The sequence below is a fragment of the Gadus chalcogrammus genome, chromosome 17 (assembly GCF_026213295.1).
Source record: "Gadus chalcogrammus isolate NIFS_2021 chromosome 17, NIFS_Gcha_1.0, whole genome shotgun sequence".
Taxonomy (NCBI): Eukaryota; Metazoa; Chordata; class Actinopteri; order Gadiformes; family Gadidae; genus Gadus; species Gadus chalcogrammus.
This window is the reverse complement of record NC_079428.1, coordinates 14,442,448-14,463,792: the sequence shown is the minus strand read 5'-3', so window position 1 is coordinate 14,463,792 and position 21,345 is coordinate 14,442,448. Positions and strand designations below refer to the sequence as shown.

Below are 21,345 nucleotides of genomic sequence, written 5' to 3'. Positions count from 1 at the left end.
TGTGTGTGTGTGTGTGTGTGTGTGTGTGTGTGTGTGTGTGCGCGTGCGTGCGTGCGTGCGCGTTCGAGAGATGTCATACCGCCCGTCCCCTTTTCCAATTTTCTTGATGCAGTACCATTTGTTACCAGCAGAGGTCCTGCGAGGTCTTTCTCAGTGCGAAACGACCATTTAATTGGGTTTCAAAAACCAGCAGGCCTAAACATAATGTTTAACACGACAGAGAGTTATTTGAGAGTTCAGACTTTCAGATGATAGCGATAAGACCTCCTTTTTGTAGACAATGGGCGAAAGATTTTCATTGTTCAACTGTTTCAGTTCACATAGCGTAGGTTTATTGCACAGTAGGATATCTAGTGAAATTCTTTCGAAATATTTATTCGAAACTTGTGTCCAATAATCAAGTTTTTCGTTTGTCTACGCTACCTGAAAATAAAAATGAATCTACACGTAGGTTACATATACCTTAGGCCCTTCTGTTTGTGTCCTAGCCATCATAAAGCGGTGGACAGTGTGTGGGTGGTGGTTGGTGAGCAGGCTCAGTCTGACTGATAGACTCTGGGGCTGTGTGAGGCTTGAACCTGTAGTGACAATCAACAATCTAAGCACACAGGTTAAACAAGCCGTCACGACACACACTCGGGATATAGTGGATAGATGTGAGGAGGTGACACGCTCCTTACGGGATTAAAAGTGAAACCCTAAGAGTCACGCTTAGTTTTTGGTTGGCTATGGTGACCCTGATAAGATTCCAGTTTGAATGTTTTATTTGTGAATAACCAAAGGGTTAATTGCATCCTGTTCACTATTAACCGGTGACAAGACGGTAGTCATCTGACATGACTTGTGACGATTGTCACATGTATCCAAATAGTTGTCACAGTGTAACTACCCTCAATCTTTAGTTCGGAGGGACACTTGAATACTGAATTGCTTGTGAATGTTTGTGTCAATACAAACAAAGGCAACCTAAATATAAACTTTTGAAGAATACCCAGACACGGTTTCCAACTAACATCTATCAGGTCTGTAGTTAATCTAATTCTGGTGCGCGAGGTTTGGCCTGCGTCCCTCCCTTGAAGACAAATCAAATGTGCTCCTAATCCATCACAGCACATGCTAGTTATCCACTCACGCGGCGACTGGAAATTAAGGAGGCAGCCCTTTTAATAATTACACACACTTGTTTAGTGTATGTCTGTCTGTCTGTCCGTCCGTCCGTCCGTCCGTCCGTCTGTCTGTCTGTCTGTCTGTCTGTGTGTTTTGTGGATTAAAATAAAGAATTAAAATATGTGTGACAGTAGCAATGGAGACCAAGTGTGTCCCGTTCCAGTCAGCATGGTGACCTGCCGACTAGGCTACTGTCGGTCACGGCCTCTGTTGTTGTTGCCACAAACACCTGTATGCCTGAATATTGTTTTATATCGTCCACATGCTGTTAAGTTGTATATGATTGTTATTTTTCAGTTCTTTAGCATAGACATAATTATACTTTCTTGCGTTTGACGTGGGAGGAAAAGTTACAAAGGTTTTACCCCTATATTCAATGACAATTGGTTTCTGGGGGCTAGGGGTTGCTAAGGGTGACCACCAAGAGTGTCAGAAGTAACGGGCGGGCCATAGGGGATTCTGTCAGCACTCTGGTAGAAACGCTGTTGCAGCCAGCAGGGAAACAAACAACAACAAGGCACATATTTTGTCATTTGAGAGAAAAAGGTTTTGTAAATACCAGGATAGGATAGAGCCGAATAGCGTCCAAAAATACCTTATTTTATAAACAAACCCACAGAAGTAGTGGTTGTGGTGAAGTATCAGAGTCAGAGTCTGTTTAAGTGAAGCATGTCATCCCAGCATCACGCTGATGAAGCATGGGACCGTGGGACATCAAATTCCATAGCTTCACGTTACCATGATCCACATCAGAGATCACAAGGGGCCAACGATGGAGGCCCGCGTTGCCCGCGGAGCTCATTCTACCCCGCCCCCGAGCGTGAACTCAGCGGTGCGTGAGGAGCGGAGTGATTTGATCTGGACTGCTCTGGTTTGATTATGGATTTGAAACTACATTAAGTAAGGCAGAAGGTGAATCTACACACAATTCTTTTCCTCTGCATGTTTTAAGAGGAGGCCGCAAACATAAGCCTCACAATCACCCAGGTATCTGTTGAATATTTAGTGGGACAACAAGGCCTGCTATTTAGTGAGGAAGCGTCTTGTTCAATGACGTGGGGATATGGTTAATAAATAACATTGGTGGGAACGCTATGATAAACTCAAGATTAACTCACAATCAGGACCTTAGCCATAGCTGGCAACGGGCATGACCACAGTATGTATGGGAAGCCTGTGGGCATCAAGGACCCTGGGTTAGATGCTGAGAGGAAGAGGGGGGGGGGGGGGGGGGGAGTGGAGGAGAGAGAGATAAGAAGAGAGGGAGGGGGAGGGAGAGGAGGGGGAGAGAGAGAGAGGGGCGAGTTAACCCGATTGGGTATTTTGTGCTTGTGTGTGTGCAATGCGACACACCGTGACCGTAGGTTTTGTTATGTTTAACATCCCATGGAGAACTTGTGAGCTATACCTACAGGCATGGTGGGATCAGCAAGGAGTAAAAGCTCCGTCCTGCATTTTGCACCCAGACCGTTGTCATATAAGTGCACGCACAGCTTGAGTGATGATGCGATTATTTGTCAGAAGGATTTGCATTTCTTACATTGCTCAGGCTATTGTATTCATTTTTGTTTCAGAGCTGGAAATGTCATAGGTCACTTTTGCAGTTCAATAGAGAGGACACCATAAACTAAGCAGGTTTTCTGATTTTTCACAACGGGGTAGGAGGGTGTAAACAGCCAAGTAACTCATCATCATACATTGGGGCATTTACTAACTAACTAAAGCCAGCTGTCGAAAAGATCAGCGGTAGCGAACTGCTCCGAGTTAGTGCATGCTTAACCCAGTTAGACTGGTTACTCTGTGTCCGCCATCCATGACATGTGTTGCGAGCTGAGCACACCCCCCCCCCCCCCTCTTTGAATGGTCAAGAGATGTATAATAAATATGTTCATGTTTATTATAGTAAAAATAGGCGTCAATATAGAATCTAAAGAGTGCACCCAAAATATTAATTAAAATAAGTCCATGTACATCATTACGTTCTGAATGACATTATGTTCCGATTTTTTAAGCTTCTTTATATCTTCAAAATATAAGCTGTTTTACGTGCTCATAATACTTTTTCGCAACGTTAACCAGTGACGTTCTTTTTGTTCTGACCATGGCCCACTTTCAGTCCTTCGATTGGTTTTTGCCAGCGAGGTCAAAACTGTTGACAACAGAAAAGAACACTAAAAACTGTTCTGAGCAGCTAAAGCCAGTTGTTCTGCATTAGCCAACACAGGAGAGGGAGGGGGAACACTTTTGACCTGGTATCCATCATAGTCACTCAGACATTCTGACATAACATCCGGAGTAAAGGGTGGGTGTGTTGACTAATCGGGGTACGAAAGTGCGAAAACAAAAACAATGTTACAGCTATGATCATTATTGTGCAGACTAGAGCAAACAAACACCGCTGTCAGGTCAGCCTCCTTATTGGCCAGTGGCGGGGGTGTGTCATCAGGGCAGAGAGATCCAGAGAGAGAGAGAGCGTGGGTGTTTTATGCTTGTGTACATTTGACACACACAGACTTGAAGGTCTCGTTCTGTTGAAATTCACACGGAGTGAGCTAAACATGTGAGTTAAACATGTGAGCTGAACTTGTGAGCTAAACATTCTTCTTCAGCTTCCCAAGGAAAGATGCATGACGGGACACACTAAGACTGGAACGTAGGCCTACATGCATTTCATGTTGGTATCACACACTGAGACGAGGACACTGGAATGTAGGCCTACATTCATCACTCACTGAGATGATAACGTACATGAAGAAGATAACTTTGTTATCTTCTTAACATGTATCACACACTGAGACTGGAAAGTAGGCCTATATACACTACATGTTACGTAGGCCTATGCGTAAAATGTTAGACACACACTGAGACTGACTCATTTGCATAAACTATAAATATCGTTTACACCGACCCACACACAATGTATAAACCACACACACACACACACACACACACACACACACACACACACACACACACACACACACACACACACACACACACACACACACACACACACACACACACACACACACACAAAAGCCATAAACTGAGAGAGAGAGAGAGAGAGAGAGAGAGAGAGAGAGAGAGAGAGAGAGAGAGAGAGAGAGAGAGAGACTCAAGGAAGTCATACCTGATCAAGCGACGGTTGCACGCAAACACAAAAGAGAAAAACACACAGTGCTTCAGCATGAGATAGCTTTGACGCACATCTCCGACCACAGGGTCTAACAACCTTGGTCAACTGTCAATAATTCTTGTTGTGGCAAATGGCCCGACTAGTACGCACCTACTATTGATACAGTTTTGATACTATTGCGGCCGCACTGCCCACTGGCAGGTGATCCACTTGCAACCCTCACGGTCACCAAGCGGTCATTTATTATTTATGCTATATTAATATTTTGTTTGATAATTTGTTGATATAAAAATTAATCATTAAACAAAAGTGTTTCATTAAAATACGACCGTTACGTGCATTTAAAGGTAGGCTAATACCTGAAACTGGGCAGTTTCATGATTTTTTTTTGTGAATGTTTTTGTTTTGAGTTCTCCCAGCCGGTTTTTACTATTGTAATCTTCATATTTAAAAAAGAAATACAAACCTAGTTTTATGTGACTGTGCCTGTGCATGACGTTACCGATTAGAGGACCCTCAAGGCATGTGACCATGTCCAATTAAATTTCTAAGTTTTATTTCCACTTTTCCACAATACTTTGACACAAAGAACAAACTCAAACATATCCACAGTGGTTGTTATATTCTTAATCAAATGATTCATAACATAGAGAGGAAGGTGGGCGTTGATGGAACGACAGCATGACTGACGTCAGTGTTGTAGTGAAGGTGTGTCAAAAGCGGGGTACAGCCAACCAATGAGGACGGCCGCATGTGGGGTAGGGATGTTTGTGGGCGGGAGAGCTGGCGACATCCAAACCGATATAGTTGGCAGCACCACGTTGCGTCCGCAGAACATCCACTGGTGCTTAAAGCCTGTAAAATTATAATTAGCAGGACTTGAAAATAAGAAAAGGACGCTTTCTTTTTGGATATTTTCTTCAACGTTATTTTTCCGCTTGAAAGTTGTTTTTGAAAAAGCTTTACTTTATATAAAGAAGATAACTTCGTATACCGGTATTTAACATCGAAAATGTTTCCAGATTTAAACACGGGGTGAGTACAGTATGCCTGACCTAACTGATTTAATTCATTATAATGTCCTCGGAAGACATGTGTTCATTGAGAGACCATATAATGGCCCGCTCCAGATTGCATCATTCACCACCTGCTCTAGTGTGTGTAGGCTACTGGTCCGCCGGGGGAATCGACCACTGTCTCACAGTCCAGCTGGTCACGTGATCGGATAATGGAAGATGCGTTGTTAACTGTCGTTGAATATTTGTTCTCCTTCGCGGTACTGGCTGAAGTCTGCCATTTGAAAGTCTAAAATGCAATATATATGATGCCATTAATTTAGGCTGATGTTTTTATATGTAGTCTTGACTTAAACAGAAGATCCTCATTGTGTGTGATATATAAAATTATATATTTAAATATATATATATATATATATTATATGTAATAAAATAAATTAAATGAATGAAATTAATTCTTCTGCAGGTTTACCTATGAGGACTGCAAGGCCACCGCGGACTGGCTTTTGGCCCAGACGGACGTCCGCCCACTGGTAGGCATCGTGTGCGGCTCGGGTCTGGGTGGGCTGGCCGACATGCTCAAGGACCAGGTGGCCTTCAACTACAAGGACATCCCCAACTTCCCTCAGAGCACCGGTGAGAACGAAGCAAAACTCCCCAAACAATCGAAACAGACCGACAACCATCTTGGTGTAGTTTCATACCTTGTCGATTGTTTGTGTTTGGGGTGGATCTTGAGGGGTGTGTGTGTGAAGCTAAGTTCCCCCTCTCTGTGTTACAGTGCACGGCCATGCCGGCAGGCTGGTGTTCGGGACCCTGAAGGGCAGAGACTGCGTGTGTATGCAGGGCCGCTTCCACCTGTATGAGGGCTACCCCATCCAGAAGGTAAGGTAACCAACATAGGTCAAACCGCCAAAAACCCATCGGTGACATAGAATACTTATGTGTGTCTTTTTGTAGGGTAGACCCTATTTGTTTCAGCATGGGAGCAATGCATCGAGTTAAAAGTGTGTGTGTGTGTGTGTGTGTGTGTGTGTGTGTGTGTGTGTGTGTGTGTGTGTGTGTGTGTGTGTGTGTGTGTGTGTGTGTGTGTGTGTGTGTGTGTGTGTGTGTGTGTGTGTGTGTGTTCAGATCACGCTGCCCATGCGCATCTTCAAGCTGCTGGGCGTGGAGACGGTGATGCTGACCAACGCGGCCGGGGGTCTCAACCAGGACTTCAAGGTGGGCGACATCATGATCATCAAGGACCACCTCAACATCCCCGGCTTCGCAGGCAACCATCCCCTGGTGGGACCCAACGACGAGAGGTAGGACACACACACACACACACACACACACACACAGACACACAGACACACAGACACACACACACACACACACACACACACAGAGAGTGTCTTCGGCTTGTTGAGTGCGACTTTAACTGAATCATCCAGTCCTGGAGCTCCTTTTTTAGAAAGGAATTGAAAGGAGTTGGTCTGTGGCTGAAGGTCATTATGGAGAGATTGGAGGCAGTTGGACTCATGCGCCGCATATTAGAGAATGAGAGTCAGATGTGGTGAACAGAGTGCACTTACTGTGGTGTTTCGACGGCTCTACCTCACGTTGAGCAGATGGCACCTCATTAATTTAGGATTCTATACTTGGGTCAATACAGAATGCCTGGGCACAGACACACAGACAGACATATGCACATACTGGACCACGGCTATCACCTAAGGAGCTCGTATGGGGTTGCATTTTGGTGTTGCGCGGTCTCAGTAGCGAATCGCGACCCTTAAACCGTTGCTCTCTGACCCCCCGTCCCCTCCCTGTTGCGAAAAAACCGACCACCAAGCTAGTTTACTGAATCCTCTCTACTGTAGCTGAATGTGTCCTCTCTATAGGCAAAAGTTACCTATGATATTCAGGCTCTGAAGCAAAAGTGAATACGCTGGTCCAGTCTGAGCAATGCAACGAGCAAACAGTTATCACCAATTCTAAAAACAGCTATCTAAAGCGAAATGCAAGTCATCCTGACAAATAATCTCATCTTTACACAAGCTGTGTGTGCACCCCAGTGGAATATTTAGACTCATATATATGTATATATACCAGTGGAGGCTTCTCCATTGAGGAGAGGGAGGAAGATCCTCCCTAACATTGTTGAGAATAAAAAATGTAGATGCCCAGACTATTGTAATGAATTAATGCCCTTAAATATGACTACTTTATTGCCTTTGAATATATAATGTTCGTTTCCCTGGGTAAAGGGACATTAGCACCCCCTATCGCCTATTGACAATTACTTCAGGGAGGAACGTCCTCCGTCATTCTCCGTTGACTCCCATTCATTTCCCCGAAAGTACTGGCGGCCGGTGGATAACATGGGTTTCAATGGGAGAGAGGAGGAAAGTCCTCCTCTGAGTGGGTGGGACCTTAAGGGGTCTGATTCGCGCAAAAATCTATCCGTCTGCGCTATGAACCAATAAGCAGGATCCCTGGATGTTGAGCAGTGTTGCCAGATTGGTCAGATTTCCCACCCAATTGGGCTACTTTTAACCATGTTAGGCTGGAAAAATTATCATTCGGTGGGAAATCTGCCCAATCTGGCAACGCTGTCGATAACAAACCCGGTCTGCATTGCCGTGGTGCTCAGTCAGAGACGCAGAGCAAGTGAAATCTGCGATAGCGAGATCCTAAATGCACAATGGAAACGGAGGACATTGTTAACGTCTTATTAAAAAAAGCATTCCATTCATTGAGTTACAGTGCTAAGTTAGCGACCAAAGAAAGAGGTAGACCACTTCCCAAAATCAAGGTGACCAGAAGTAATGGCAACGTCAGTGTTGTGAGTGCTACATGGTTTGCTAGGTACGCATGGCTTACTGGTAGCATTACAAGCAATCGACTTTATTGCTGGCCCTGTTTGCTTATGAATAATAGCAAATCTCCAACGTGGGCTGTTCATGGTTTCACTGATGTGGTAAATCTTGATAGGGCAACCAAATACCACGACAAGTGTCAAGATCACGTTGGTGAGCACCAACGTGATCTTGACACCCGTCGAGATCTAGGCCCAATGATAGGCCCAGATTTTTTTGTTTACTTTTACAAATCAATAGTAGGCCTGATTTGACTAATATGCTTTGCATCCTTTCCTTCTCAAATTACAGTGATGCCACTGGTGGCTTTGTATAAATTGTATTCAAATAACTCCCTCCCTGCTATTTTGTAGTTCACCAAAACACCTTGAAACAACTTGAGTCTCACATTCTTATGCCACCATACACCAACAGTGCAAGCAGTTGGCAACCAATGGCAACCAAGCGCGCAGTCCTTCCTCCCTCACTTTAAAAACCACCAGCCGCCACTGATATATACACAGACATATATACAGACAACGGCTCGGGGTGCAAAACGCATGACGACAAGCACAAATCAAACACTATGATTACAGTCAAACGTTCGGTTAATTTGTCATTCACGGGTTGAAAGGCCTTTCAAAAGCTATGGTTTTCTGAACAAATTTTTACTCTGGTTTGGGTCTCCCTGTTATTAACTCATTTGTTTTAAAAATTAACCTAGAAAAACGGCATAAATAACAAGTCTGAAACAATGTTAGTTAAGTTATTAGCGGGGTTAGGGTTAAGGTTAGGCCTTTTTCGAAAGGTTTATTTCCTCAGAAACATTTTCGTTTAAATGTTGAATTGTCAATATATGAATGAATAAAGTAAATGTGAATATCTAGAATATCTTTAGCGGTCTCTGAGGGCCTATGGGCCCTCTCGGCTCCCCTCCTGAGACACGGTGGTCTCAGGAGCGGTCTCTGTGAGCCGACAACGCTCCCGAACGTTCCCCGCAAACCGGCCTCCCTGAGTCCCCTCCTCACCTCTCTCCTCCCCCCTCTTCTTTCCCTCTCCCTGGGCAGGTTCGGCGTGCGCTTCCCCTGCATGTCGGACGCCTACGACCGGGAGCTCCAGCAGCTGGCCATGGATGTGGGCCACGAGCTTGGCTTCGCCGACTTCCTCCGCGAGGGGGTCTACTGCATGCTGGGCGGACCCTCGTTCGAGACCATCGCCGAGTGCCGCATGCTGAGCAAACTGGGGGCCGATGCCGTCGGTGCGTTTCATTCAAATGAATAATCTTTATCCATTTATTTTAGGCTTTGTACAAATGCTTGAAATAGCTCACTAAACATACTACGCTCTGTTAGACATGTGATAAAGACATGTGACATGTTAGACATGTGAAATTCGGCCTCTTCCGACATCACATGTGGGCGTGACCATCTAGTCGTATGACGGATAAATGAGCAACGTTTGCTACAGTCCACTGGGTATGCTTGTACACTGAGTGCAGATATTCAAAACAGCTTGGAACGGCTAAACATACTCAGTCCTGTTGGTATAATATGTCACCTTTTAAATATTAGCCAATCGCTTGAACCTCTGGGAAGAATGAGCCAGAACGTGTTCTCGCTCACACATTCTCACACGTTCGTTGAGCCAGAACGGCATGAGCCAGAGCGTCAATGAGCCAGCACGTGTTCTGGCTCATTTTTCCCAGTACGCGGCTCAAGAGGTTAAACGTGTCAACGTGGCAGTTTTAAAACGCGCACCTGCGTCACTATACGACGGTGTGATGTCACCGCCGTGCGACGCGTGTGCCCGTTTCACTGACCTCTCCCTCCCCCTCTGTCCCTCCCCCTCCAGGCATGAGCACAGCGCACGAGGTGGTGGTGGCGCGGCACTGCGGCATGCGCGTCTTCGCCCTGTCCCTCATCACCAACCTGGCGGTGATGGACTACGACAGCGAGGAGAAGGCCAATCACGAAGAGGTACTGGAGTGGGGCAAGCAGAGGGCGGAGCAGCTGGAGAGGCTGTTCTCCGCGATCGTGACCCGCATCGAGCACAACAACAACTTTGTTTGAGCGACGCGCGCACCAATGGGTCATGGTTGTTTTATCTTACTGTTTGTGGTAGTCCTTGTTGTGCGTGGTTTTATCCGGTGGGCTTTCTGAAGGGGGGGCTTTTATCGTGGTGGGTTCCAGGTTTCGGGGGGCTGAGAGGGAGCTACGTCGTCGCGGTTTTGGGCCAGAAGAGAGAAAAGAAAAAAATTGTGAAATCCCTGGTCGAGTACTCTTGTGTCTGCGAATGGAGGTCGATGTGGTGTTGACTATCTGAATGATGATCGATGTGAGAAAATAATGCTTTACCAAAAGTATACTGAAACAAGTCTGTGAAACCAAACAGCGTTTTCAAATTGGGTTAAAGAAAATCAAAAAAGAAGAGATCTTTTTATTTTATTTATTGACTTTTTCTAAAGAGTGAGCCTTTGAGGCTTGGTTTTGAGTGTGAGTGATCGAGGGTGTTATTGTGTGAAAGATAGCAATGGTTGAACTTATGTTTGTACATTCCTGCACTAGTATGTATTCTTTAAACCAACTCTTCTTTTATTTATGGTTAGAATTATGCTTCATATGTTTAACTTAATATCGTCAGGGCTATTGTAAATGTTTAATTTAACAACCATTTATTTGAAAGTGGAAACTATTGTCTTTATTATAAATGTTATTAAAGTTTATATTTATTACATAAATGTATCCATGTTTTTTTTGAACAGCTGATGAAGTTGCATTAAAGTAATGGCAAATAGTGAATTCATCTTCAATTCAAATTTATCGTTCCTGTATGAATATGCATTAGAAATATATGAATAAGTTATAAATTATTAAGATGAGATAATGGTTTGTAAGATAATTGATAAAGCATAATTTAATTATCTAAAAAATATTTATAATGTGTTCATGTTTCATGATTATTAGTTCAGGTTGTTAGAAAGCAATAGTTAAGTCTTTAGTGCAAGCTCATCTAAAATAAGGACTATCTATGCCTTACTTAGCATTAATAAATGACATATAAGTAAGTATTTAAGTTTATAAAGAACTCAAGTCAAATATTTTGTTGATCAATCCTGCCATAGTTTATTAATGTAGTTAACTAATGAGGTCTTGAGGACAAGGGAGTTGAAAGTGGGCACAAATCAATGGCTTTAAATTATTTTATTTCTATTGGCATTATTTTAGTTAGTTTGTAATGGAAGCATGACATGAGAATTAGTAAAGCACATGACGTGAATAGGAACGTCAGATGATGGCCTAGCTGGTGTCTGTGGCACATGATGCAATAGTGCTGTTGCTCATCATCTCTGGAGACCTGGGTTAATCTGATGCTCAGGGGGCTCTCCCTGGAAAACTAACCTAATGATGTCTTTAGAGAACGTAATTAAGCCCCTCCACGAAAAAGTCGCTTTGGAAACCTAATTACATTTTTGAGTATGTTGTGTGAATTATAAAGTTAATTTTACACTCTGAGCGGATTATAGCCTAGCAGCGCGGGTGAGAGTGCGGTCGGTGATCAGCTCTGACCTGATGAAAATAGTTTTGGTAGATGTTACGTCACGTGAATTGTAATGCCAACTATAACCACTCACCCGGTTGTAGCTAGCATCTTCGTTGTCGAAGCGTGGATAGCTGATGGTTGTAATTATGGAAATGCAACGAGCTCATGGGAATTGTAATGGCAATCATAACTTCTGAAAGGGAGAGAGCTGTGATCATTTTTGCTTTGTCTTAAAGTTGTCCAGGGTCAGTGTGGTGTCCTCAGAGTGCCCAGTTTGGCAAATGTTTTCACGGTGGATAGATTGATGTCTTGTGTTTGGATGGAGGTCAAAGGCCAGGGTGGAGTCCCACTGGAAGCCAATGTGGAGGTCTGAGGTGGAGAGGGGAATGGTTGGGGGGGGGCGTGGAAATACAGCACTTGTTCAAATTTGTACTTTGATGAAGGAATGGAGTAAAGTGAATTCGTACAACTATTAATGACAGTAGGCATTTTAATTATTCAATCAAACGTTCAATGGGAGAGGGTGAACGGGCATTTTAGTTCGATTTGGGATGGATGGCCATGAATGAATGTGTAGAATGAATCATGTATTTTTTTATTTCAATCCCCTCTTCCATTCTCCTCACCCATCCACACTCAAAGCTTCCACACTTCCCCCTCCTCCATGCCCCAAGACGCAACTGATGGTGACCACGAGATAAATCACCTTATCCAAGACAAATAACTGCACACACAAGTATACCGGACTCATTTAAACATGCCATTGTTTAATTTCGTTTTTTTCTTTTACTGAAATACAAATATACAAATTTATATATATATAAATTTGTCAACTGCGCTGTAATAGATGATTTGAAGAACCAATTTGAACAACATTCGAGGGGCGACCGTGTCAAACAAAGCATTTGGGACCCTCACGTAAGCCTCTGCACCATTGAAGCACTTGGATTTTTGGCAACAAAAAAAGTCACACAATCCTTTATATAACCTTAAGATGGAAAGTGGCACTCCCAGCTCTCCGTAAATGTGCACGAGTGTTACATGTTTGAAGGAGAGACAGCAGATTAGCATGCTGAGCAGAAAAGAGAGTTAGAGAGCAGACTGAACAACCATATCACACGGCACAAAGCATGCATAACCCATGACACATCTTCTCACAACCATACCCAACACATTGGCATGCGTGTACAACTGTTCCCTTTTTTTAATTAATCGCATTAGTGAGTAAAACAATGTTCCATGAAGTGTGTTCCTCCTCTGGCTCCATTGTTTAAGAGTGAAAGTCAGATTTCGGTTTCCATTCGGTTAGGTAGATATATGTATAATGATAATAGCGATAGTCTGTTTCAGGAATACACCCAGCAAAACAGAAGAAAAACCCTCAATCGCTCTGATCAGACGTAAAATATTACACATAAAGTCCCAAAGAGCAGGCATCTCATCATAAAAAAACACAAGCAACGCGCTGCGCTCAGTTGTAAACAGAGTAGAATCAGGGGGAAAAATAGCCCAGTCGATATCCATCCCCAAACGATCATCATCACCATTTACATTTGGCATTGGCAGGTCAGCACATAAGCGATTAACCCCTTCAGAATGTCCCCCATGTCCCGGGTTCGAGACCCAGCCGGCAGGCTGCCCTGACGTAAGCGTTCAGGGCACCCCCCCGTTTTGAGTTGGCAGGTCATGTGACGCGATAAGGCATTCCGTGGCACACATCCATGGCAAATTCACGTAAAATGAAATGGATGCGGGGGGGGGGGGGGGGGGAGAACAAAAGAAGAAAGGCACTTCTGAAACACAAAATGAAGGGGGCCCGGGTTCGGGGGGATGGCCACTGGGCGGAACGAAGTCAGCGTAGCGATAGCCTTGCTAGCGTTGTCTAGGCGAACATGGTCAGAGAAATCCACTGTGAAAAAAGGAAACGAGAAAGACGAGGAAGTTAATGCATAATTTGTGAGGGACTGGTAATGCAATGAAATCATGTCTGCTGCAACGCTTTACAGACATGATTTGTTATGAATGCTGCACTTAAAGGTGGACTGTTTAGAAAAGTTGCTCATATGAAAGAGAAAACAAAACTATTAATGAGGAAGGAGTAGGTGGAAGTGAAACCAACAGGTTCTAATAACGGACGTCCTACCTGCATGAAGTTCAGGGAAATGCATTTTTCTCTCTTGGTGTCCATTGTGTTGAAGGTCTCTGTGAGGCGGAAAGGAACAGGAAGTAGGTCACCACACGATGCACACAAACATGCATATTCTATGTCATGTTGCAGTCCTGAAGTCAGGGTAAGCAGGTGGGCTCTTTTCACCCGGCGGCCATCTTCTGCGTTCAGTTCCCCCACCCGACAAACATTGAGAAGCTAGATGGAGCCAAGATGGCTGCTGGTTGACTAAGGACCATTGGATGACTTCATAGAACAACGTTTCACCTCAATTTAACTCGCATCTCTTAAAGACATTTCATTCTGGAGATTGAGATATTGGTACAGATGTTAGTACCTCAAAATCATTAATTAGTTAATGAATGACTTTATTACGTGTCAATATGCCAAGCACATAAGGTAGCACTGGGCGCAGCTATTAAAGAATCTGGTAGGACAGACGATTATATCTTTCAGAAGACTTCGGGATGGTTTGAGGTTAGACTCGACTCGATCTCCATGACTACATAACAACGACAGAGTGGGCTCTTGTTCCCCTGGGAACGGTACAACACACAGTCTGACCTTGGCCAGGCAGCCATACAGCTCACAGGGAAATCTGAGTATCTTACCCTTACCCCCTCCCTGAGTCTTCAGTTCAATACATTTGGCATTTAGGTAATAGTCATAGATTTCGGGGGGATATTTCCCTCTTAATACTTAGTACGCGTGTCTTTCCCCCCCGCCCCCCTCAATAAAAATATGAAGCAGAGGACTTTTAATTGGACACAATAGACACCAAAAGACTGGTAACTGGTAAAACAGTATGTGCCTATGAAATCAGTTTATTTTTATTTCTATCGGTGACTTTGAAAGTCTAATTCCGTTAGTTCGTTAGAGAGTCGATTAGAGCTAGTATTAAAAGCTACCACCAGTGGAAAGAGAGCAGAGCTGTGGCCCTAGGAGACGGGAGGGGGGGGGGGACTCACTGATCATGGTCTCCAGCCGAACCAGGCACGTGACGAAGTTGTCAAAGTCGACGGTGAGGTCTTCCTCCGTGTAGCGCAGGATGATCAGCTGGAACAGGTGATTGGTCAGCTTGATTCCTGGAGGGGGCGGGCACAAACAAAGTACAATCACGTCATTGGCTGTTACTCCTCCATCATAGCTGATGTAGCAAAGCATGGACATCAACCAGAGAAAAAAGCCGGATATGATATTTGATGCTTTCACACCGAGTGGATAGAAGTGTACCCCAGTGTGGTCTTCTTAAAGGGGACATATTATACCACCAGGTATAGAGAGTGAGTGTGCTTAGCCGTTCCAAGCCGTTTTGAAAATCTGCCTATTCCGACATCACTAGTGGGCAGGGGCGGATCTACTGGGGTGGCATGGGGTGGCAACTGCCACCCTAAAAAAAGCCTTGCCACCCCAGCTGCCACCCCAGTTGGCAGCGCAAAATTATTATTTTTTTACAAAAAATACATTTACAAAAGCGAGTTTCAAAAGTACGACTGCAAGTGAATGCTACCAGGAAATATTGCCCCATCCCGCCTGCCCCCCACCCCCCCTCCCCGAGACTCCCGCCGGCACTGATCTTGAATACAAGGAAGGCGCGAGAGTCCTCCAAACGAACGAAGCAAGTGGCGCGGCAGAGAGACTACATTCTTGAGGTAATACTGATCAACCGTCTATCTATAAAGAAATTATAATAATTAGAAAAGAGCAGGGCTGTGTATTACAGAAACATCATAGTTAAAGACTTAAGTTAAGATTGGAATGCCTTATAGCTGCATAGCAGGCGCGTGCCGTATGGGCAGGTGGGGCGGCAAAAGCAACTCCCAAAAAAATAGTTCCTCAGTAAATCATTGCTGAATCAGTTTATTTTTAATAATGTGATTGTCACATTAACTATCTATAGTTTCTGTAGGCTTTCCGACTATTTTTGTTTTGTTGATATCAAATTGATGGTGGCGATTCTAGTTGAGTTTAACGTGTCATGCAATGTGGGGCGGCGGAGCTCAACGACCGCGTCCCTCTGTATGTTTCTCGCATAACCCTGCATGCTGCAATAAGAATTGCAATCCGCGCTAAAGACGCGCTAACAAACACAAACCCTTCTACACTCAGCTGGTTTTCCTGACCGTTAACTTCATGTGCCTCCTTTTGTATCAACAGTCATTCGATTTGATTATATTAAACTTTATTGTCATTCAACCAAGTAACAGGTACTTGGACAGCAAAATGCAAGTCATCTTCTGTAAATTATTTACAAATGGCCATCTCTAATCTACTTGATTGCACACCTGTCTGAACTTTTATAAACCAATATAAGTCATCAATAATTAATAATAAAACAAGCTTCACATCAAGAGCAAAAAAAATAATAAGGTAAACCCAAAAGGTCTTAAATACTTAGAAATTAAAGATATAAAAAAAGAAAGAGAGGGAAATCTTTGATAGCACTTCCCCTGAATCCCCATTTGGCTCTTCCAAGCATGCAGGTAATACACTCTACTTTGGGAGTTATTCTATGTCACCGCACTTTGAGGGTGGCATTGTATGTAAATTATTGGAATCTGTGAATAAAGTGATATTTGCACTCAAGTTGGACTGATGATTGACATCTGATAGGAATACCTCATGGACCAATGCCAACTTATTGTTAACTAAAGTACATATTGCAGCTCTCTTTGCATATATTTTTAGCCCCATGCCCCTGCTGGTGTAATAGTGCAGGTGTTTGTTGTAAGGCAGGTTGATTTTGTAATTATTCAGTAATAATTTATTACATTTTGTCTGAAACCTTTTATGTTTAAATGTAAGGCTTTACTCATCCCACAATAAATTAAATATTATGTTATTGAGTCAAAATATCTAAATGTGGGGGCTATCCAAGTAAATATTGATTGATATGGCTTTAATTAAATCGGCATACTGTATATACTTCTGCCAGAGGGTGCCACCCCTCAAAATCTCCTGTCCCCCTCTTGCCACCCCATGAATATTTTTCTAGATCCGCCCCTGCTAGTGGGTGTGTCCACCTAGATGTGTGCTGGATAGATCAGTCTCCGAGCCTACCCAGTGGACTGTAGCAAAAATTGTTAATCTATCTGTCATACATCTAGGTGGACACTTCTACTTATGATGTCAGAAGAGGCAGATTTTCAAAACGGCTTGTAATGCATAATCACACACGTTCAACGGTGGGGGGGGGACGTTATACCTGCAGAGTCCAGTGCCCGTCGCATCTCGTAGGAGTTCATGGTGCCCGACTTGTCCATGTCGAACTGGCGGAATATGGTCTGTAGTGGTGAGACAGGGCAGGGAAGAGGCTCGGCGTGAGTAGTTTAAAGAGCAGGGAACGCAGGGGAGGGAACACCTGGGTGGACATGCTGAATGACCCCCCGCCCCACCAATGGGATCGCTCCGGAGACCCCACCAACTACAATGCAGTGGTGTGCATGTGAATGGTAGTCTCATCAATCAGACTTTAGTTGCATGTCTTAAGTCTGCTGGCAGATGAGCTCAAATCTGGGTGAAGGGGTGCTTCACCAAGATTTGAGCTTCATCTGTGTTTCGACCAATCGTTTCGACCAAGCCTTATATCTAAGAAACTCGGCCAGCAGTGAACAGTAAAAAAGTGACTCTCGGGTTTCAAATCAACTGGAGATGGGTCACTGTAGACATAGTAAGATCCCCTTCTGAACGTTTCATCCAGATCTCTGGAGCGAAACAGTCAACAAGACAAAAAATAAAACATAAGTCTGCCTTTGTAGTCCTAGGCTGGGTTGCACCAACATGGATTAAATTAATCCTGGTTTAGGGTTAATCTAGGGTTAGTAAATCTAGGTTTAAACTGGTTTATAAGTAATCCGAGATGCGTTGCACATCTTAGTTTTAACTCTGGATTAGTTAACCTAGTTTAAACAAGGATTACAATAGGATTAGTTTGTGTTCAGTTTGCCATGATGGATCCCGGCGAAATGTGAACAAATTGCACAATATAATCCACAATTTTATATATTTTTTCTATCCTACATCGTGAAAAAAAACAATGGTTCACGAGAGAGGGCTCGTGAATATATTCACGAGCTCACTTTTTGAATGAAGTTAACCGTTAATTTACCTTAACTGTTACAGTTGACACTGACAGTGAACACAAGTAGCTACATTTATTAAGAGATGGCACGTCAACGAGGATCAAACTTTTCCACATTTGAAAAGATGTTGCTGTCGGAATTGATGGAGGACTTTGGTATTATAATTGAGGATAAAAAGACTGACAGCGTTACGCTGGAAAAAAAGGAGGAGACCTGGGTCATGTTAGCGGAGCGCTTCAATGGCTCAACTGGCATTAAGGAGGCGAGGGACAAGGGACAACTGAAAGCCTGCTGGAAGAACTTAAAGGCAAAGGCAAAAAAGGATGCGGCAGAAGAGAGGAGGGGGATGTTTAAAACTGGCGGAGGAACACCACCAATGATTACGGACCCTCTATCGAAAAAAATCATTAATATGATCCCGCAGCAGATTTCCCCCCTCCCTAACCCATACGACGATGACGGCGCATTAGAGAGGAATACAGCGACAGAAATGGAAAGTAAGTACCGTTAACTAGTAACCATAGCTCGTTAACTACATTTTATAACCGTTTTTATAATATTATTAATAACGTAACTTAGCAGGTTACAATAATGTGTCACCCCCTCTGTCCAAAGCCATTAATCGCAGCAATGAAAGCCTAACGTAAAAAAACAACAACCGTTAAAATAGTAACGTTTGTCTTTAGCTGTGGGTATCCTTCTATTAATTTGTTTCATGTCTTCTGTTTTTTTTTTTGTTTAGCTGAGACTTTCATTGTGCTCGACCTGATTGAGCCACTGGAGCCGGATGATGGAAACCTGAGAGAAGAAGCAGCATCACCAGTGAATGCCCCTGCTGAAAAGCGCTCTAAGCTTGGCTGTCACCGGGAACTTCTGAGATTGGAGACAGAAAGATGCATGCTTGACATCGAAAATGCCCATATAAAAAAAGAAGTCCTTTTGCTTCAGAAAGAGGTCCTATCGCTTCAGAAGCAAAAGCTACTCGACATATGCGAGCCGCAACTATAACCGCAACTATAATTTGTAATTAATGAAGTAGCCTAGTAATTAAGTAGTGAATGAATTCTGAAACTGTGATATCATTAACGTATTTATTTTTGAATAAGCAATTGCCCTCCCCCTGTATTGTGTTATATTTGTATGATAAAATGTTTCTTGCAATTCAATTGCCAGTCTCCTTGTCTTGATTTTCTGGTGAGTTCTTCTGGAGGAGAAAGTAAGAAGCATATCAATTAGTAAGTATGGGTTAAGGTAATCTAATGTAGAAGTGCCCTTAGTATCCATCAACATATACAATTATGTCAATACTGACCTGAATTATGCTGCAAAGTGATTTTCAATCAGTGTTCTCCTGACAGCATTGCCATTTGGGTTTGCAGCATTCTGCACTTGAGCATCTTCCAGGTCGTTCTGAAGTGGGTCCTCATCCACCTCTGGTAGCTCGTCTCCTACTCTCTTCCCAAAGTTATACAGCACAGCTACTGCAACGATGACGGCCAGGGTAGTGTCCACTTTTGTGCGGAGTCCCTCTTTTATACATGGAAATCTCCGCTTCCACACACCAAATACTCTCTCTATTATTCCTCTGGTTTGAATGTGGGAGTAATTGTAATTTTTCTCTGCCTGGGTCTGAGGGTTCAAAAGAGGTGTCATCAGGTAGGGGCGACATGCATAGCCATTGTCACCCACTAGGTGTCCATGGATGTCCCCTTCTTCCAGCAGCGCACAAAGTTGACTGTTGTCGAAGATTCGGCTGTCATGTGTGGATCCTGGCCATCTCGCAACAACGTTTGTGATCCTGGCCTGGTCATCGCACACAACCTGGACATTAATCGAGCAGTAGCCCTTTCGATTGCGAAACAGTTCCCCATTCTCACCACCTGGATTGGTAATGGGAACGTGGGTGCAGTCAATAGCCCCAATTACTCCCGGAAAACCTGCTCTCCGATAGAATCCAGCTGTTGTCTCTCTCCTCGGTTCAAAACGTATATACTGACCCTTCAATCTGGCAATTGCCTTCGACACTCTTCTGACAATCCTGCAGACTGTGGATTTATGAACTCCAAAAAGATCCCCGTCAACCAACTGAAAACAGCCGGTAGCGTAAAATCGCAATGCTATTAAAAGCTGTTGAAGTGGTGGCACAGCAAAGTTCCTCTCACTTTGATGCTTGATAGCTGGTCCAACCTTCCCATTGAGGCATATGACAGATTCTTTGGTGAATCTATATCGCTGTGAAAACTCGCTATTTTCATAAAATTCCATTGGGTTTAATCTATCTCTAATTTTCCTGCGAGGAACTCTTTCCTCTAACGCCATCCAGCGAAGATATGCAGCCATGTTCTCAAGAAAACAGCGATAAACCTAACATAAACCTCCTCCAGAGGTGGTTTAAATATAACTGTTAAACCAGGATTAAACTAGGTTTGAAATTGCTGGTGCAACGGATTTAAATTTAATCTCAGTTTAAATTGAGTTTAAACTGAGATTACCAAAGGGTTAAATATAACCAGGATTAATATTAAACTATGTTTAAACCAGGTTAGAGTTTGGTGCAACACGGTTAACAGTTAAACCTTGAATTAATCCAGTTTAAGAGTTAATCCATGTTGGTGCAACCCAGCCCTACTGCTGTGTCCCCAAAGGACCTACTAGTAAACTAGTACGACTGCTGGATTCGAGACACACACACACACACACACACACACACACACACACACACACACACACACACACACACACACACACACACACACACACACACACAGACTACGGGGCACGGTTTGACTCCTGAACAACCACACCACCGAGTAAAGTAGCCAGGTCCAGGACACACGTGTTTGTGTTTGCTTGTGTGCATGCATAAGTGTGTGTGCGTGTGCATGTGTCCATGTGCATGTGTCCGTGTGTTTTTGTTTGTCGTGCGTGCGTGTGTGTGTGTGCATGCGTGTGCATGTGTCCTTGTGTGTGCGTCATCTCACCAGGTATCTCTTGATCTTCTCCCACAGCACGTGGAACTCTGCCAGCCCCAGCTTGCCGCTGCCGTCCGTCTGTTCGTGCGGTCACTAAGGAATAACTGTCACCCAGACGGCTGTGTTTGTTAATGGTCTCACTGTGTGTCTGGTCACTCTGGGCTCCGTTCTACTTTGATGAACTGACCGAGCGAACAAGCTTCTCAGAGACAACAGGTCATGCTATCCTTTTTAGCATGAAGAGAATTTTTCTCTCCATTGTTATTATGCTAATAATAAGCACTTTGAGTCTGCCTTGTGTATGAAAAGTGCTATATAAATAAAGTTGCCTTGCCTTGCCTTGCCTAATCCGTTTAAGGAGGGCAGAAGGCTAACGGTTGCTAAGTGATTCCAAACTAACTTTAAAATGTGTACGTGAAGGA

General features: G+C 43.8%; 2 protein-coding genes across 3 annotated transcripts in view; one reads left to right on the top strand and one right to left on the bottom strand.

Annotated features, from left to right (window-relative positions):
• Nucleotides 1-5,048: 5,048 nt before the first annotated feature.
• pnp5a (purine nucleoside phosphorylase 5a) lies at nucleotides 5,049-10,897 on the top strand. Its single transcript, XM_056576001.1, has 6 exons — nucleotides 5,049-5,338; nucleotides 5,786-5,955; nucleotides 6,101-6,204; nucleotides 6,451-6,626; nucleotides 9,230-9,420; nucleotides 10,014-10,897. Exons 1-6 carry the CDS (start codon nucleotides 5,316-5,318, stop codon nucleotides 10,229-10,231), a joined length of 882 nt encoding a protein of 293 aa, XP_056431976.1. The 5' UTR covers nucleotides 5,049-5,315; the 3' UTR covers nucleotides 10,232-10,897.
• Nucleotides 10,898-12,416: 1,519 nt separating this feature from the next.
• Nucleotides 12,417-21,345, bottom strand: part of capn1 (calpain 1) — a 32,149-nt gene continuing 23,220 nt past the window's right edge. For both annotated transcript variants that reach the window (XM_056575221.1, XM_056575223.1), the window contains exons 18-22: nucleotides 20,933-21,001; nucleotides 17,075-17,153; nucleotides 14,838-14,954; nucleotides 13,846-13,904; nucleotides 12,417-13,611 (exon numbers count right to left, since the gene is read on the bottom strand). In XM_056575221.1, the coding sequence (XP_056431196.1) occupies nucleotides 13,585-13,611; nucleotides 13,846-13,904; nucleotides 14,838-14,954; nucleotides 17,075-17,153; nucleotides 20,933-21,001 (351 nt within the window). In that variant the 3' untranslated portion in view covers nucleotides 12,417-13,584. The remainder of the gene's footprint in view (nucleotides 13,612-13,845; nucleotides 13,905-14,837; nucleotides 14,955-17,074; nucleotides 17,154-20,932; nucleotides 21,002-21,345) is intronic.

What these genes read in the sequence shown, in the direction of transcription:
- pnp5a (XM_056576001.1), top strand. Translation starts at nt 5,316, where the DNA reads ATGTTTCCAGATTTAAACACGGG. An exon ending in TTTCCAGATTTAAACACGGG is followed by an intron (nt 5,339 to 5,785) that starts GTGAGTACAGTA and finishes ATTCTTCTGCAG; the next exon opens with GTTTACCTATGAGGACTGCA. An exon ending in GTGGGACCCAACGACGAGAG is followed by an intron (nt 6,627 to 9,229) that starts GTAGGACACACA and finishes CTCCCTGGGCAG; the next exon opens with GTTCGGCGTGCGCTTCCCCT.